Source organism: Cornus florida, unplaced genomic scaffold (assembly GCF_030987335.1).
Source record: "Cornus florida cultivar Cherokee Brave unplaced genomic scaffold, ASM3098733v1 CherokeeBrave_3.0.0_Hap2_Chr10, whole genome shotgun sequence".
Taxonomy (NCBI): domain Eukaryota; kingdom Viridiplantae; phylum Streptophyta; class Magnoliopsida; order Cornales; family Cornaceae; genus Cornus; species Cornus florida.
In genome coordinates, this window is record NW_026775580.1 from 10,108,313 (window position 1) to 10,127,650 (window position 19,338).

General features: G+C 36.4%; 1 protein-coding gene across 1 annotated transcript; it reads right to left on the reverse strand.

Moving 5' to 3' along the window:
• Window positions 1–396: 396 nt before the first annotated feature.
• Window positions 397–17,584, reverse strand: LOC132280234 (glutamate receptor 3.3). The gene is made up of 7 exons (XM_059782416.1): window positions 17,302–17,584; window positions 16,799–17,146; window positions 14,995–16,337; window positions 14,614–14,891; window positions 2,718–2,749; window positions 2,219–2,625; window positions 397–1,121 (listed from the first exon to the last, which is right to left on the reverse strand). The coding sequence occupies exons 2-7, from the start codon at window positions 17,049–17,051 to the stop codon at window positions 657–659; spliced, it is 2,778 nt and encodes a 925-aa protein (XP_059638399.1). The 5' UTR covers window positions 17,052–17,146; window positions 17,302–17,584; the 3' UTR covers window positions 397–656.
• Between the last annotated feature and the right edge of the window lie 1,754 nt (window positions 17,585–19,338).

A 19,338-nucleotide genomic window follows, 5' to 3' on the forward strand; every position in this document is an offset into this window, starting at 1 on the left:
AAGTATATATATATATATATATATATATATATATATATATATACACACACATACATATACATATAGTGCAGTTGTTCTTCCCTTAGTATATTAGTAGCAGCCATGGCCATCCAAGCGGCTTTGGCTTCTACAAGAGCCCCAGCTTAATAGCAGACAATGCAAAACAAGGTCTCAGTTATCAGCAAAAGCATTTTAATAAAATACTCGATTCTAAACTAGCTTCTTCATGTTACCTATTTTTGTTCTGGTAAAATGTTTAGTATGCAAAGACTAATTATAAACCGTCAGGTAAAATCTTATCCTAAACTAGTTTACAAACATCTGCATAGTAGCCAATTAAGTTTATAACATCAAATTCTAGAAAGTCAAGCAAAATCAGACTTACACACTTCAAAATTGTTACATAATTCACCTTCAATAAAGCTATAAGCCAGTAATATATTGATTTTACATTGTTAATACAACCCTTGTGGTATAAAAGTACAAACTAAATTCCTATAATAGAAAAATGCTGCTTACCAATAATAATTCCCCTATAAACAATTGATTCTTGCACATATAAGTTGATCTTTTTAAGATATGGATGGATAATACAATGTCTTCCATGTAAATAATACATTCAGAGGTTCTCTAACTAATGAGTTGAATAGCTTCTGTTAAGTTTGCTGTCTGTAGATATTTGTGGTTTTCCTTTTAGGGCTCCTTCCAAGTTCAATTTCCATATCATAGTCAGATGATAAACTCTCCAATTTCCTTCTCTTATTCTCCCTTTTTGAGTGGTTTTCCTTCTGATCCATTAATGATAATAATGACTGAAGACGCCTAGAGCGTGAGCTGACGCCGCCATTTGAAGCCGATTCATCTCGTGCAGCACGGTGAAACTTACGCATAATCTGCAAGAAATATATGAAGACAGCAAGAAAGCAAGTAATACCACATACAAGAAAGAGGCCCCAGAAGCTCTTCAGATGAAGTCTGTCCGACTCAATCTCAGCACTCTCTAAACTACAGGTGCTTCTTGTCAACCACTTGTCATGGATCCGCTGGAGGTCCCCATTCTCAGATAGTGTTAAAATTGCAGTTGACATGTCAACAGCCAAGGGTGAGTCACGTGGAAATGCCTAGTAAAAATTACGTTTTCTCGGTTAAGTCGAGTAAAAAGTACATCAAATAAAAAGGAGAAAGGATCAAAGTTTTATGTTCCTCATGTACATCAGTCTACATCAGAAAATATATTAAAATAAAAAATAAAACTACAATTACTTTGGAATTGTATTAAAAAAATCCGTAATTGTAACATATTGCTATTCTAGATGCATTCCTTGCGGTGGTTAAATGAATTTTGACATAACACAACCCCTCACAACAGAAAAATGTTGTTTATGATCAATTACATAATTGAATATGGTTTATTACAGTTAGTGGTCTTAGGATTTGCAAAGAAAAAGGTGAAGCACAAAGATTTATCAGCATTGACTAAGTACCGATTGCATGCATCAAAAGTAATCGGCATTGACCAATTATTAATTGCATGCATTAACAGCAATGAACATTGACCAAGTACCAATTGCATGCATTAACAGTAATCAGCATTAACTAAGTAACTTTGTGATTTATCAATTATGTTGTTTGACCTTTCTCGAAGGAAAAAAATTTTTTTGACTAAGTACCAATTGCATTAACAGTAATCAACATTGACTAAGTAAAGAAAAAAGTGAACAAAGGTTTCTACTATAGTAGAACTCAATGGTTAATAGAAACAAACAACTGGTCCTCATTAAAATTACTTATTGAAATGAATCAAACTCATTGGCTTACAGGGATCAGGTTGAAATGTAAAAAGTCTTTTTATGCCTGCTGGACTTTGTAATTAGTCATCTTAGTTGGTGGTCAAATTAGTCTACATGCTCCTTCCAATAATTGTTTTAAATATGAGATTTTTACAGAAACACTTTAAACCGGAGAATTTTAGGGAAATGTGATTTACGTTTTATCAATCATTTGATCATCATAGACAATAAAGGCTCCATAATATGTAATAACTCCATTGTAGAAGATTGACTTTTATTTTAAATGTTGTCTAAGAAGAAAATAATAACCAATTATGTTGTGGGACATCTAAAACTGATCTTAATTTTTCCACAGAAAAACTCCAACCATCTAAATCTTAATGCAACTACTTTATGAAAAAGAAATGGACAACCAAATAAATACTCACAAAACCCCAGCCGCTTTTGGTGAACTCTTGACCTACAATCCTGAATTTGCACTGGCTTGATAGGAAAAGCTCTACGTATGCACGTTCATCAACCACAGCAGCAACACCCCCTTTTTTGGGACCTTGTTGAAGTGCTATTGCATATTGTTCTGGTGATCCGAGGGCAACAAGTCTAGACTGAGGTATACCAATTTCCTTAGTCAAATAATGCTCGGCAAAAGAGCCCACTTGGTATCCAATAGGATCATTGCTTTCTTTCAAAGTTTCAATCCCTTTAACATGAGAAGATAGCTGTTGCACGGTGAGGATTGAGGTTAAACTTGCAGTGTAACTTGAGTTGATTATCAGGACCACAAAGAGCCATAAAATTAGCACTACACGACCAAGGGTGCTCACAGTGTTCTCTCCTGCATAATGAAAACAGAAGCCAAGAGTTATTAGTGCTGCATCATGTCCCCACAAAACCATATTTATCCACATGAACCTGAATATCACTTACTATGGGCAAAAAACAGTGTGGAAAGGCTAAACCTGCAAGGACACAGAACAAGAGATTTATCAGACACTAGTCATTAGATAAATAGAGGACATTTTTCCTGCTAAAGAGGTGAATGATCCGTTTAGAATAACCTAATATACTATTATTTCATAATGCATCATTGTATGAATAAACTATTTACTTTTCCAACATGCAAGTTGAATTATCAGATGCCATTATCATTCCCATAAGCAAAAAATTGTATAATCATTTAATTTCATTCAATTCCATAACTTTTTCCGGACCACAAACACATAACAAACTATAATCATGACCATGTTAATTATCAACATGTATGGCAAGAGAATCAAAGGGAGCAATACTCATGCTTCACGCAATATATATATTTATATATTATATTATAGAAGAACTCCAACTAGATACTTGGTGGTTTAACTACCCAAAAATGTGAAAAAAGAAGCTCCTTTGTTTAAGATGGGGCAGAGGAAACACAATATTATGATATTTAATCTTTGTCAAATATCAAACTGACTGCAACAATACATTTCTGTATGCTCTACAATCACTATGCCAACTATCACAATACTATAACTACTATAACAAGGAATACATGCAGGTTTTATCGACACATTCTGTTCTCGCAATTTAATTAAAACCTGTGAGTTCAAAGCAGATGAGAAAATGAAATAATGTTTTCCACTAAAATTCAGCACAAAAATCCCTTACTGTCTATAAGGGTTATTTGTTTTTTTTTTAAGCTCTGGCTGCTTGTGCTTTATTTTCACTTATAATTTGCCACATGAATTTTTCTGTGATTTTCGTTTCAGTTTCCAAAAGTAGAAACATCTATAGACAAGATCAAACATGTTTCCATTCTGTCCAAAAATTAATGGAAATATGAGGCAATTATATTATGTTTCGCTTTTTTTTTTTTTTTTTTTTTTTTTTTTTTTTTTTTTTTTGGTTTAAATAAATAATTTAATGCTCCATGGACTCGAATAACATCTGTCTGTGTGTGTTCAGGTGTCAAACCTCCCTGATCCTAAATCTCAGGATATGGGGACTTGACTTACAATACATCTAAAAATTGAGCAAGGGTATGACACATGCTGCACATTTAATACATTATATGTTATATAATAGTTTAATGTATTACGATGTTGTTGTTCTTTAAGGGCATATTCTAGAATTTAAATCAGACGAGATTTGATGAAAAAAGCAATTTCCATCTATTTTAGAACTAAACCTCCTCTGCTCTTAATTTAAGCTTTTTCTTCTCCCATCATCAAATGTGTAGGATTGGGGTAATTCTATTTGGGTTCTTGTGTCAAACATATATTCTATAACCAGGGACGGACCTAAGATATTGTGTGAGGGGGGTGGGGGGGCAATAGTAAATTTTTAAGGGTATATAATTGAAGAAAACAAATTACTAATGCTCAGTTCGGTAGGGAAGAAAAAATTTGGATGGAAGGGAGAGAAGAAGGGATGGATGAGACATCCACGGGAAAAGATTGTGTATTTCGTATTTAAAATTTCCTATATTCGTTAAGAGAGAAGGAAAGAGAAAGTTTTAATTATTTTTATCATTATATCCAATAATATTTATAATATTGTAATTTATAGAGGTAATTTAAAACTTGTATAATTTAGAGTAGTATTTAATTTAAAACTTCTATGACAATTCACTTGTCTTCCCTCCTTGATGAAAATTTGTAAAGCCCGTCCTTGCTATTTTCATTTCTTTCCTTATATCATCTCTACTGAACAAAGGAAATTTGTTCCTTCCTTCCTATTTTCTCTCCACAACTCGTCCTTCCTTCCTACCAAACACAGCATAAGGGTATATTATTGAAAAAAAATATATGTACATAAGGGCTTTGGGTTTATAGGCCAAATTACTAAGGGTATATAAATATATACATGTAAATGAACCAATCTTTCGACAAATAGCTCATGCTCAGCTCACTAAGAGCCCGGTTCGTGTTCGTTTGTTTATAAACGAACCAAACTCAAACAAGATTTTCAAGCTCGATTAATAAATGAGCCAAACTCAAACAGTCCCCTGCTCAGCTCGTTTGTTCGTGAACATGTTGGTGAACAAAACTCGTGAACATGTTTGGTAGCTTAAGTAATTATACATATAGATATTAATAAATTAATAATAGTAAGAGCCTAAACATTAATTTATACCCAATCCATTTAGTTTATATACAAGGCCCATTTAAAGTTTAAAGTGAAAACTAATCTCTTAACCCAATTAAGGCCCACAAACCCAAAGCCCATATATACATATATAACCCTAACCAATCTAATTACATTCTTATCAGCTGCTCCGTATTTTCTTTCACATTGCCACACCTAAAGAAAGCTTCTCATCTACAGCGTCTCTCTCTCTCTTCTCATCTACAACATTTTCTCTCTCTTTGTCAATTGCAATCCATAGATAATTTTGCCTTCTACCGGTCCATCTCTCGATCGAGCACCAGCAAAAGGCTAACTTTTTTGGGGAAAATCTATGTAATAATTTATTTATTTTAATACATCTATGTTATACATATATATATATATATATATATATATGATTATTGTTGCATTTCTCTCTAAATTTGTTGTATCTCTCTCTGAACTTGAGCTCCACTATATATATATGTGTGTGTTCTATAACTTCTATATGAAGTCTGATACTGATGCGAAGTGATAACGAGGCTCGAGCTCGTCTCGATTGGTCGCGAACTACTTCAAGCCGAGCTTGAACACTGAAGTATGAGCTCAGCTTGAGCTCGAGCCGAGTTCAAACACCCTTCTGTAAAAGCCGAGCCAAGCTCAAACAGTCCACTACTCAGCTCAGCTCGGCTCATTTACAGCCCTATGTATGCATAGATGAAGATTTTGGTGAAATTCGAAAATTTTGTAAAGAAGGGCAGCATGAAGACTATCTTCTCCAAGATGATTTTCTCTTTAAAGATGCTCGCTTGTGCATTCCAAAATGCTCCCTTAGAGAGTATACCATTAAGGAACTTCATTTGGGAGGCTTGGGAGGGCACTTTGGGAGAAACAAAACCATCTTGCTTTGAAGATAAATACTTTTGGCCTACCATTTATCGAGATATGACCCACTATGTAAAGAGATGCCAAATATGCCAAACTTGCAAAGGACAAAGTCAAAATACTGGTGCCTACACTCCATACCACTTCCTAAAGCTCCATGGGAAGATGCTAGCATGGATTTTGTGGTGAGTTTACCAAGAACACAATGGGGTAATGATTCCATTTTTGTGGTTGTTGATCGTTTCTCTAAAATGACTCATTTCATTCATTGCAAGAAGACTATGGATGCCTCTTATGTGTTAATCAAAAATAATAAATAATGTATCATATACTATAGTATAATTTATTTAAATATTATTTGTAAATATAATATTTATTATAATAATCTATATAATATCAAGAAAATAAAACTATAAAAGAACCTGATAAAGTCGAGGCTAGAATTTAATTCTATAGCCTTAAGACAGATACACCCCGCTACGGTGCTAACGGACTCTTCGGCGTCTATCTCCCAGGATACAACGACTTTTCTTCCTTTGGTAGTAGCACTTCAAACCAATGGAATAGGCGAACCGACTCGGTGTAGCACTCTCTGTTGAAATCAGACTCGGAGACCAGGATTGAATCCTAACTCGGAGACTAAGATTGAACCTAAACTTGGAAACCAAGGTTCGAACCCAATCCAAACCAGTTTAGGTTGAACCCAAACCAGTGGCTGAACCGAACAAAGAAGAATTAGAAGAAGAAATTCAGAAGAAGAGAAGAAGATTTCTGAATTTGGTGTGAATTGAAATGAACCCAATGATGGGTATTTATAGGCTTGTTGGTGCCTATTCTGAATGGGTGCACCCATAGTCCGAATGGGTGCAACCATTGTTGACCAATGGTTTTTAATTTGTAAAGGGTGCAACCCTTGGTTCAAAAAAAACAGTTTTTGATTTGAATTTAAACCCAAAACAGATTAAGCCCAGCAAGCAAACTTCGGCAGCCCAGCCCAGCGTGCTCCACCCGCAAGCCCACTTAAATAAGTCCAGTAAATAGGCCCATTTTGATAAGTCCAGCAACAAAATAAAATTACCACACAGGCCCATCCTAACTTTGGGTAAAAAGTTAAACCCATTTCACAATCAAGCCCCGCCCCGCCCTAGCCCGGACCGGACCGGGCGGGCGGCGCGCGCGTGTGGTAGTTGGTTCGGATCCAGGCTAGCCTAGGTCCTCCCCCTCTTAAAAACTTGGGTGCCCTTGGGCCCAAACCCAAATCCCATACTAGACATATATATACTCAAGGTTGCTTTGCTACTTTTCCGATGTGGGACAAGCATTTCCCACTTTATTCACACCCATTTAGGCTTTATAAATCACTTACTTTGGAGCCAATTTCTCATTCACCCGGAAACGGATTTGAGAAAATAAATATACCATGTTCATCTCCTCGCAGAGAGGAACGCGCTCATCAATAGATTCGCAAAAAATTCTTAGCGGAATCTTTTTAAAAATCCTTCCAAAGTTTGCGTTTTCTAATGCCGTTTCCAACAATCCCCCACATGAATGAAAATTTTCGCAGATTACAAAGGAGAAGATACAGACACTATAGAGAGTACTATTGGAAAGTTACTGCATCGGGATAGGTAGCTTTTGGCCTTGAACCTTCCCTAGTGTATTACTATCGGATTTACTAGCTAACCAGTGAACATTATGTCTTGAACTGTTCAGCCGTTGATGTAAACCAAGACAATAGCAGACACACAATTCCTTCCCACACAAAGTCGGTTCTCACGGTTGTGTTCATATGGCCCTGAACAACGCCTGGTATTTCATGAGCGCTCTAGAAAACTTAGCCTTAGAAGTTCTCATAGAAGCGGCCCCACTTCACACTCATATAGGTGACTTCTTATTAAGAGTATCCTACCATACCCCACTTGAATTTTCAAGGTATAAGAGTCATTAAAAGCATAGCTTATCCTATTCATCGCTGTAGGTAACACTGTCTCATCATAGAAATGGGTAGAAGATTGAATCTTCCCAGTGCTTCTGGTGAACCATTCAGAATTTCTGTTGTCCCTTTGAACCTAAATCTTGGGATCTCCAGTCAATTAGGTTGGGTTTCCATTAAGATGACTCGTTAGCTTTCGGCTTTAATCCCATTCCCCTCGATGAACTATATACTTGCTCTCTTGTCAAACCTTTTGTAAACGGATCCGCTAAATTATCTTTTGACCTGATATAATCTATTGAGATTATCCCACTTGAGAGCAATTGTCTAACGGTATTATGTCGTCGACGTATATGTCGAGACTTACCGTTGTACATATTACTTTGTGCCCTTCCAATTGCTGATTGACTATCACAATGTATACATATAGCGGGCACCGGTTTAGGCCAATTTGGAATATCTTCTAAGAAATTACGAAGCCACTCAGCTTCTTCACCTGCTTTATCCAAAGCAATAAATTCAGATTCCATAGTGGATCTGGCAATACAAGTTTGTTTTGAAGATTTCCAAGATATGGCACCTCCTCCAATAGTAAAGACATAGCCACTTGTGGATTTAGAATCCTTAGTATCTGATATCCAATTAGCATCACTGTATCCTTCAAGTACTGCTAAATATCTAGAATAATGTAATCCATAACTTATAGTATATTTTAAATACCTTAGAACCCTAATTATTGCAGTCCAATGGTTCTTTCCTGGATTACTAGTATATCTACTCAATTTATTAACTGAGTATGCTATGTCTGGGCGTGTGCAATTCGTCAAATACATTAAGCTTCCTATAATGCGAGAATACTCAAGTTGTGATATGCTAGGACCAGTATTTTTCGATAAATGAAGATTTACATCAACAGGAGTCTTTACAAGACTACTATCCCCTTTATTAAACTTTTCTAATATTTTCTCAATATAGTGAGATTGAGATAATACTAGACCATCTGATGTTCTAGAAATCTTAATTCCTAGTATGACATCTGCTATGCCTAAATCTTTCATATCAAAATTTTTGGTCAACATCTTTTTAGTAGTTTTGATTATAACATCATTACTACCCATTATAAGCATATCATCCACATATAGGCACACAATGACATATCCATTTTGAGTGTTTTTCACATACACACATTTATCACACTCATTAATTTTAAAACCATTTGACAACATCACTTTGTCAAATTTTTCATGCCATTGTTTAGGTGCTTGTTTTAATCCATATAAGGATTTTACAAGTTTGCACACCTTCTTTTCTTTCCCTGGAACTATAAACCCTTCAGGTTGTTCCATATAGATTTCCTCCTCTAATTCACCATTTAAAAAGGCAGTCTTAACATCCATTTGATGTATTTCTAAGTTTTGCAGTGCTGCAATAGCTAGTAACAATCTAATGGATGTTATTCTTGTGACTGGTGAATATGTATCAAAATAATCCAGGCCTTCTTTTTGCCTATATCCCTTAGCAACAAGTCGGGCTTTATATTTTTCAATTGAACCATCAGGCTTCATCTTCCTCTTGAAAATCCACTTATACCCTAAAGGTTTAGTACCAGGAGGAAGATCCACCAACTCCCAAGTATGATTTTGCATGATGGATTCAATTTCACTATTTATGGCTTCTTTCCATAAATTAGCTTCAGGAGAAGACATAGCTTCCTTGTAGCTTTGTGGCTCATTCTCCAATATATATGTCAGAAAGTCAGGACCGAATGACTTAGACGTTCTAGCTCTTTTGCTACGTCTAGGTTCTTCCTCATTTTCATCATCTATAGACTCTTGGTCTATATTCTCTTGTATATTGCTATTAGCAGTATCATAATTTCTTTTAAGAGGATTTTTGCAAGGAAATATATCCTCAAAGAAATAAGCATTCCTTGACTCAATAATTGTATTGACATGGATATCAGGAATGTCTGATTTATGCACAAGAAAACGATATGCACTACTATTCTGTGCATAGCCTATGAAAATACCATCAAAGGTTTTTGGTCCTATCTTAACTTTCTTAGGAGTAGGAACCGCAACCTTAGCTAAACACCCCCATACTTTTAAGAATTTATAGGAAGGTTTTTGACCTTTCCATAATTCATAAGGTGTCACCTTTGATTTCTTTTGAGGTACCTTGTTGAGAACATAATTAGCAGAGAGCAAAGCTTCCCCCCACAAATTCTGGGTTAAACCAGAACTTATCAACATAGCATTCATCATTTCTTTTAAGGTACGATTTTTGCGTTCAGCAACACCGTTCTGTTGAGGTGAATAAGGAGCGGTAGTTTGGTGAATAATACCATGTTCTGAACAAATGTCAGCGAATGGTATTTCGTATTCACCACCTCTATCACTTCTAAACATCTTTATCTTTTTTCCAAGTTGATTCTCAACCTCATTCTTGTAATGTTTAAACATTTCCAAGGCTTCATCTTTACTTCTTAACAAGTATACATAACAATATCTTGTGCAGTCATCAATAAAAGTAACGAAATACTTTTTCCCACCTCTAGTTGGCACAGATTTAAAGTCACAGATATCACTGTGAATTAATGCTAGAGGTTCAGTACTTCGTTCTATGGAGTGAAATGAGGTTCTAGTCAATTTTGCTTCTACACATGTTTGGCATTTTTGATTTAAATCAATATTAAATTTAGGTATAGATTCCATGTTAATCAATCTACGAATAGTATCATAATTAACATGTCCTAACCTACCATGCCATACATCAGATGAGTCAATAATATAAGCAGAAGAAGCACTAGCTTTATTATTATCATTAATAGCTTTGGGTACAACAGTCATTACATTGAACTTAAATAGTCCATTACTTAGATACCCTTTGCCCACATACACCCCATTCTTAGTCAGCACAAACTTATCAGATACAAAGACCAGCTTGAACCCATTCTTGCTTAGTAGTGACCCAGAGACCAAGTTCTTCCTGATGTCTGGTACATGCAGCACATTATTAAGAGTGAGCTCTTTTCCTGAGGTCATTAGTAGCTTGATCTTTCCTTGTCCTTCAACCTTTGCAGTAGAAGAATTCCCCATGTAGAGTTGTTCTTCATTATTTATAGTTTCATAGGTAGTGAACATCCTCTTTTCAGAGCAAACATGACGAGTAGCTCCTGTGTCCACCCACCATTCTCTGTTGTTGCTTACCAGGTTGATTTCAGAAACCACAGCTGAAAGATTTAACTCTGATACATCAGCTGTCAACTTATCTTCTTCAGCTATGTGCACCTCAGTGGTCTTCTTCTTGGGGTTATGATGTGTTTTGCGGCTACGACAATCTTTAGCTCGGTGTCCTAGCTTACCGCATATGAAACACTTCCCGGTGAACTTCTTGTAGTTTCCTTGGCTAGGACCTTCTCCAGAGTGCTTCCTCTTCTTATTTTTCTGTCCTGCTTCTACTACATTTGCCTTTGACACTATTGAAGAATTTCCGGCTCTCTTTTCAGATGTACGGTTATCTTCTTCAATTCTCAGCCTGACAATTAAGTCTTCGAGCCCCATTTCCTTGCGCTTATGCTTCAAGTAATTTTTGAAATCTTTCCAAGTAGGTGGCAGCTTTTCAATGATTGAAGCTACTTGAAAGGATTCACTCAATGTCATCTTCTCAGCATGTATCTCATGTAGGATTAGCTGGAGCTCCTGCACTTGGCTCACGACTGTCTTGGAGTCTATCATTTTGAAGTCCAGAAATCGTCCAACCACGAATTTCTTCAATCCAGCATCCTCTGTTTTATACTTTTTGTCTAACGACTCCCAAAGCTCTTTAGCAGTATTTATTGGACTGTACACATTATATAAGGTGTTGTCCAATCCATTGAGGATGTAGTTCTTGCATAGGAAGTCTCCATGCTTCCATGTATCAACAGCTCCAAGCTTGGTAATGTCTGTATCACCCTCATCTAACACTGGAGCAGTCTCAGTCAGATACTTGCTTAGATTCAGAGTTGTAAGGTAGAACATCATTTTCTGTTGCCACCTTTTAAACTCTGTCCCGTTGAATTTTTCGGGCTTCTCCCCATGACTGACGGGAACATTAGGCACGGTAATACTCGTACTTGCCATTTGTCTGTTATATATTGATATACAGACCACGAGTCAAATTATAATTAATTATAAGGAGAATAATAATTAAATAATTATTACTATAGTATAAAGTTATCTGTCTTAAGATTGTTAATCAAAAATAATAAATAATGTATCATATACTATAGTATAATTTATTTAAATATTATTTGTAAATATAATATTTATTATAATAATCTATATAATATCAAGAAAATAAAACTATAAAAGAACCTGATAAAGTCGAGGCTAGAATTTAATTCTATAGCCTTAAGACAGATACGCCCCGCTACGGTGCTAACGGACTCTTCGGCGTCTATCTCCCAGGATACAACGACTTTTCTTCCTTTGGTAGTAGCACTTCAAACCAATGGAATAGGCGAACCGACTCGGTGTAGCACTCTCTGTTGAAATCAGACTCGGAGACCAGGATTGAATCCTAACTCGGAGACTAAGATTGAACCTAAACTTGGAAACCAAGGTTCGAACCCAATCCAAACCAGTTTAGGTTGAACCCAAACCAGTGGCTGAACCGAACAAAGAAGAATTAGAAGAAGAAATTCAGAAGAAGAGAAGAAGATTTCTGAATTTGGTGTGAATTGAAATGAACCCAATGATGGGTATTTATAGGCTTGTTGGTGCCTATTCTGAATGGGTGCACCCATAGTCCGAATGGGTGCAACCATTGTTGACCAATGGTTTTTAATTTGTAAAGGGTGCAACCCTTGGTTCAAAAAAAACAGTTTTTGATTTGAATTTAAACCCAAAACAGATTAAGCCCAGCAAGCAAACTTCGGCAGCCCAGCCCAGCGTGCTCCACCCGCAAGCCCACTTAAATAAGTCCAGTAAATAGGCCCATTTTGATAAGTCCAGCAACAAAATAAAATTACCACACAGGCCCATCCTAACTTTGGGTAAAAAGTTAAACCCATTTCACAATCAAGCCCCGCCCCGCCCTAGCCCGGACCGGACCGGGCGGGCGGCGCGCGCGTGTGGTAGTTGGTTCGGATCCAGGCTAGCCTAGGTCCTCCCCCTCTTAAAAACTTGGGTGCCCTTGGGCCCAAACCCAAATCCCATACTAGACATATATATACTCAAGGTTGCTTTGCTACTTTTCCGATGTGGGACAAGCATTTCCCACTTTATTCACACCCATTTAGGCTTTATAAATCACTTACTTTGGAGCCAATTTCTCATTCACCCGGAAACGGATTTGAGAAAATAAATATACCATGTTCATCTCCTCGCAGAGAGGAACGCGCTCATCAATAGATTCGCAAAAAATTCTTAGCGGAATCTTTTTAAAAATCCTTCCAAAGTTTGCGTTTTCTAATGCCGTTTCCAACATTATGTTGCCAAACTTTATTTCAATGAGGTGGTTAAGCATCATGGTGTTCCCAAGTCCATTGTTACGGATAGGGATACCAAATTCCTTAGTCATTTTTAGAGGTGTTTGTGCAAGAGGATTGGTACTAATTTGCTTTATAATAGAGCCTATCATCTTCAAACAGATGGACAAACTGAAGGAGTAAATAGAACCTTGGGGAATTTGCTTATAGAGGGTTGGCGGAAAAAAGAAGACCAACGCAATGGGACATGATTCTTTTTGAAGCCGAATTTGTTTATAATTATGTGGTGAATCGTTCTACCGGAAAGAGTCCATTTGAGGTGGTTTATGGACGAGTTCCAAGACACTACCTTGACCTTGCACAAATTCCTAATCCATCTTTGCCTAATAAGAAGGTTGAGGATTTTGCTACATCCATGGCAAGAGTTCATGAAGAAGTGAGAAAAACTTGAAGAAAGTAATGAGAAGTACAAGGAAGTCGCTAATGCTCATCGGCGAATTAAAACTTCCAAGGAAGGGGATCTTGTATGGGTTTACTTGAAGAAAGAAAGATTTCCAGCCAGGTCTTACAACAAGCTCAAGGAGAAGAAGGTAGGTCCATGCCGAGTTCTTAAGAAAATCAATGACAATGCTTACAAGGTTGAACTCCCTCCCAATATACATACTCATCCTACTTTCAATGTTCAAGACTTGTCGGAATATCATGGAGAGTTGGTTGCAAACTCGTGGACGAGTTCTTTCTCACCCGGGGAGGATGATGCAGTGCCTACTTGGCAGCCTTGTCAACACCATGTGGATTCTTAGGTGGCTAATTGGAAGATCAAGAGATGTCTTGAAAAATGATTTGTTTTCCCCAACTACTTATATTTAAATTTCTTGGTATTTTGGGTCTTTTAAGTTGTTTTTAATTTAAAGTTGTTGAACTTGAGATATGTGTTGAAAGTTGTAGCATCATTAATGTAGAGTTGGAAGTTAAAGTCTTTATGTATAGGTGCTGGAAGTGAAGGTAGAACTTTTGAACTTGAATTATATTTTGATAATGATACTATACAGCTTAGCTCTTTGTTTATCCTAACTCCTTCTCTCATAGTGCCTTCTTTTTCTATATTCTTCTTCTTCCCTCCTATCCACCCGCGTCAATTGCACAACAGACATTCACCCAAAGTCACCTACCCTTCATTTCCCTTGCTTTAAATGTGCAAAACATGCCACAATCAACTTCCCTAATGGTATCCAAACATTGGGTTTTGTTCAAACTCCCTTGACAATCATGGTTCCCACCATCTTCTATCAATAGGTATATTGTCCTGCTCAAATTCTAAGTTCTGATATATTTTATACATACAAAACAGATAAAAATAAAAATAAAAATAAAAACTGACAATAATTATTGGAAGTCAGCCATATGACATCTTCACAGGATCCAAAGTAAGAACTCACCAAAGAATGGTTATGAGTTGTTTTTTAGGCGGGCCCCTGAATTCATCGTTTGTCCTATGCTCCAGAATCCACACAACTATTCCAATAACAAGGAAGAAAGCAGCAGTGACAGCCCACATTTCCGGAGAAAATGGCCGCAGGAAAGCCCAAGCTCCTGTGTTCAACTTCTTAAATGGAGCAACTACAACAAGTCCAGATGCAGCATATGGCTGTGTAAAATCCACTATCGTTGTCCGGTTTGTAACAATGGCAATGTCACCAACAGCAGCATCAAAAAACTGTAACAGGTAAATAAAGAAAAGAATATGAAAAACAAACTAAGCATAAAAAATAATTATAATTTTTAAAAAGAAAAATAATAATTTTATATGTTGTACTCACGCCTGTTGTGATCAAAGTGACAAGTTCTGTGTAGCTTGGATTTTTCTGACCATCTCCATAGGGGATAAATTGATATGGAAGGGCATATGGTAACAGATTAACAGCTGCCATAAATACATCTATGCAGAAACCTTTAAAAATATTAGTGCCTTTAACTTGTGATACAAATTCCCGGTAACTCACCCGAATAGGTACCCCAATTCTCAATTGCTTCCCGTTGTTTGGGAAAACCCATCCACGAGGCTTTCTTATTGTCTCTCCTGGCCAAACAACACTATATAGTTTTTGGTTCAAACTCGAACGGTTAGGTGGCCTTGAGTAGAGTGTCTCAGGAGGCACAGTGGATAAACCCGAATAGTTAGACCAGTAACCTATCCTTCTAAACCCCGTTCCAATAATATTAATAACATCATATGCCGGAAAAACTAAAGATCTGTCAGGATTGAACTTGATAGGACCTGTTAAACCCAGAAGATTACTCTGCAGTATGTTCTTCAGCAGTAGGTGTCCTCCATCAAATACGTTCATTGCATCAAGGTGAAGATCACCCCCTTCAATAGAAATTAACCTTGAATCATTAGAAAATGAAATAATACCACCCTGATTAAGAAACGAATCAATAGCATGAGCAACCAGCCAAACAGAATCATAAGCATAAAGCCCATAAGCATTTAGCCGAAAAGAACCACCAGTCAGCTTGTTCCACCTAGAGAATAAGGCTCTCTTTCTATCTGAATCTGGTGTGTGTTGACGCAAAATAAGAACTCCTTGTAATGTATCCATGATCTCGGGGGAAAGGGGCGAAGAGGAATCTAAAACGGAGGAAAGCCAATCGGTAGATATCCAAACATATCCATCACCCATCATTCCAAGGTAGTGAGCCACAGAAAACACCATGAAACCGGAATCAGGATTTACATGAACAACAATAACTCGAGACTCTAGTAATGCAACCTTAACTAGAATATCCATGATGTCACCCCGACTAATTCCTGATGCCGGGGGAATTCCCACCTTGTAGGAGATTTTAATGCGCCTTGCTGCAAGTGCATCATCTAATGCTGACACACCATTCCTACCATAATCATCATCCAGGAAAATTGCAATTACCTCCTTCCAACCATAATAACCAACAATCTCTGCTACTGCAGTCATCTGGAACAAATCACTCTGTGTTGTCCTAACAAAAAAGGGAAACTGAAGAGAAGAAAGAGTGGGATCTGTAGCAGCAAATGATAAAAGAGGGACTTGGAGTTCATTTGCAACATGTGATACAATATGAGCAACTACAGAAGATTGTGGCCCAATAATTGCAACAATATCAGTCTCCATAAATTGCAAAGCTGTAACCAAAAATCAGTTATTAGTGCATCTACCTGATATTGACATACTCCTACAGAGCAGAATCTTGAATATAATTTGATGAAAAAACTAGACATAATTATGCTCCACTTGAATGCTAAAAAAATTTATGGAAAAATAAAATAAAAAAATTTGGAATATTAAGATTTTTCTTTATTTGGGACATAAGGAAGCAAAAACCCCAAATCCAATGATCCTAAGATAGATAATCTTGAGGCAAACTTAAATTTTCCAAAACTCATCATAAAAATTAAATAAAAAATACTATGTTATATCCTTTCCCTACATTTTCTTGGCAACCAATTGAGAATTTGGGGATTTCTGTACTTTGATTTCTCTTTTATAAATAGCTTATTTATCTACCCAAAATAAATAAAACAAAATAAATTAAAAACAACAACAACAATAGGTATTGTGGAAAAGGCTGTAGAAAATAAAGTACCTCCAACCATGCCAAGAAACCCATTGCAATTGGAATTCTGCATCTTGACAACAAGTTTGGTTCCATGGAGAACACTGGAATTGGAGTTGACATCTTTCACAGCCTCCTCAACGGCAACCTTGGCTACTCTACCAATAGTAGATTCAAATGTGAAAAGTGCTCCAATGTTCACAACAGCAGGTCTTGAACTAAACCCATTTGCAAACAATCCAACATTGAGTAACACTGATAGAAATTTCCAAATCAAGTTCATCTCAGATGAGCCTCACTACAATATTTGAACCCAACTGGAACAGAGTGTTAATTGCACAATCGATTCGCAGTCTAGAGAACAATTGCACTTCAAATCTGTAAAAAGTACGAATTGAAAACCTTAACTTGTGAACAACATTTAATTAAGCCAAAAAGTGGAAATATTCAAAAACTACATGTTCATAACAGAGCATATAATACAACCTAACTACGCAATCAAGAATTCCAAAGAAAAAAAAACGATCACTTACCATTATAAAAAGGAAAAGAGTAGTCCACGGAATAACGTGTAGCTGAAACAAGAATCTGATACTATGCCCGAATAAAATCTTAAATTTAGAACCCATATCATTTTATACTCTAGCAGTCTAAGATAGTTCATGTTTATACCATCAACCAGCCTTCAATTTTGAGGGTAGAATTAACCACAGGACTCAATGTCATGGATAAGCACTCAAACACCACCTGAGAAGAAGGCAAAACATTCCATAACATAAAATATTCGCGGACAGTAGACATGTGGGGGAAAGGGGCGGTAATAGAATAGGAATTTTGACTTGCAAGGAGACAGAGACACCTTTTTATAATTTGGAATCAAATTACGGAAAACTCCTCAACTTTTTTAAGGAGCTCCATTTTACGCGGCCCGGGGGGGTTGAAAATCCCCTCCAGTTGCACAGTGCACAAGTTCCTCCATTTTGAAATGAGTGGAGGAAAAATGGTCACGTCATTTAAAAAGTGAGTAAAAAAAAAGTAATTGAAGTTGTATTAAATGTGGTAATAATATAATATATTTGTATAATAATACGGTATAGGTTATATTGTCCATTTAGCCCTTACTTATTGTATGGAATTGTGTATTTAGCCCTAACCCTTACTTTACAAAATTTATAAGGAATGCAAAGAAGAGAAAGAAGGAAGAAGGTCTGCGTAGGTTTGCGAAGAAGAAAGAAGGAAGAAGGTCCAAGGAAGAAAGTCCAAGGAAGAAGGTCGTCTAAAGGTCTGCGTTGGAAGAAGGTGCTTTGTTGCGTGAGGAAGGTCTGCGTGGGTTTGCGAAGAGGAAGAAGGAAGAAGGAAGAAGGTCTTGTGTTGCCCTTTTTGTAGTTGAAGAAAACCGTAACCTCTGTTGTGCGTCTAAGGCTTGGGTCTGTGAACAGAACCATCGTTACATTGAAAAAAACCCTAACCTCTCTTTCCAAATAGAAGCAAAAAGCAGCGATTGTTCTATGAATGAACCCAAATTTTGGTTGTTAAACCTAAGCAGGTACGAATAATAATTTTTAGATTTGATTTTGAAGGGAATCGTCTTATTTCCAAAAGAACTAAATGGTAGAAACAAATATAATTAGTAAGAACATGTAGACACATTTTTTGTAAGAAACCCTAATCTCTCTTTCCAAATAGAAGCCGGAAGCAACGATTGTTCTGTGAATGAACCCAAAATTTGGTTGCTAAACCTAAGCAGGTACGAATCATAATTCTTAGAATTGATTTTGAAGGGAATCGTCTTATTTCCATAAGAAATAAATGGCAGAAACAAATATAATTAGTAAGAATATATAGACACATTTTTTGTAAGAAACCTAGAAATAGAAAATTATTGGTGAATTTGAATTGATGGCTTTTTTATTGTGCAGTTATTAGGGGTATGTAATGACCCGGTCATTTTCCTCCCTTTCCTTTTTCTCAAATTTTACAGATAAATTTTTTTTTTCATTTAATTTTCTTTTCTGGGCTTTGTTTATCGTCACTGGGTGTGGTCTCGAGTGCTTGGAAAAGGTTTCCGAGACTCTTTCATTTGGATTGACAACTTCCTTTAAGGATAGAATCATTTCCACATTTTCACTTTTTTAGATACTATTCACTTTTCGTCCTTTTCCCTATTTTGTCTTTTCCCCGTTTGTCACTTTTTGGCACAACCTCACTTTTCATGCTCGGAGTTGGTTTTTGACTTCACATATCTTCATTCTAAGTGATTTCCATGAAATAGGTATCTTTACTTTTGTAGAAAGTACTCTAATTGCTTTTGGTGTCCATAGGGGCATGGATGCACAGTTCTTCAGAATCTTTTTCTTTTTTTAAGGTGTTTTTTATAAATATCTTTTGAAGATATTTTATTTCAGGGGTTTTTAAGAAAATATTTTTAGAAGATATTTTCATTCTGGGTCATTAGTGCAATTTACCCTTTTTTAGAGGGGCCATTAAGCAATTAACGAAAGTTATTACAAAAATACCTCATTTTGAGTCTAGATCCTTGTACATGATTCATTTTCACATTTCGTCGAGTC

Bases quoted from the DNA above. Each gene is read 5' to 3' on its own strand.
- LOC132280234 (XM_059782416.1), bottom strand. From the start codon at position 17,051: ATGAACTTGATTTGGAAATTTCTATCAGTGTTACTCAATGTTGGATTG. The intron at 2,750-14,613 runs GTGAGTTCTTAC...GTGTCCTTGCAG, and splicing joins CAACTCATAACCATTCTTTG to GTTTAGCCTTTCCACACTGT. The intron at 2,626-2,717 runs GTAAGTGATATT...TTCATTATGCAG, and splicing joins CACACTGTTTTTTGCCCATA to GAGAGAACACTGTGAGCACC.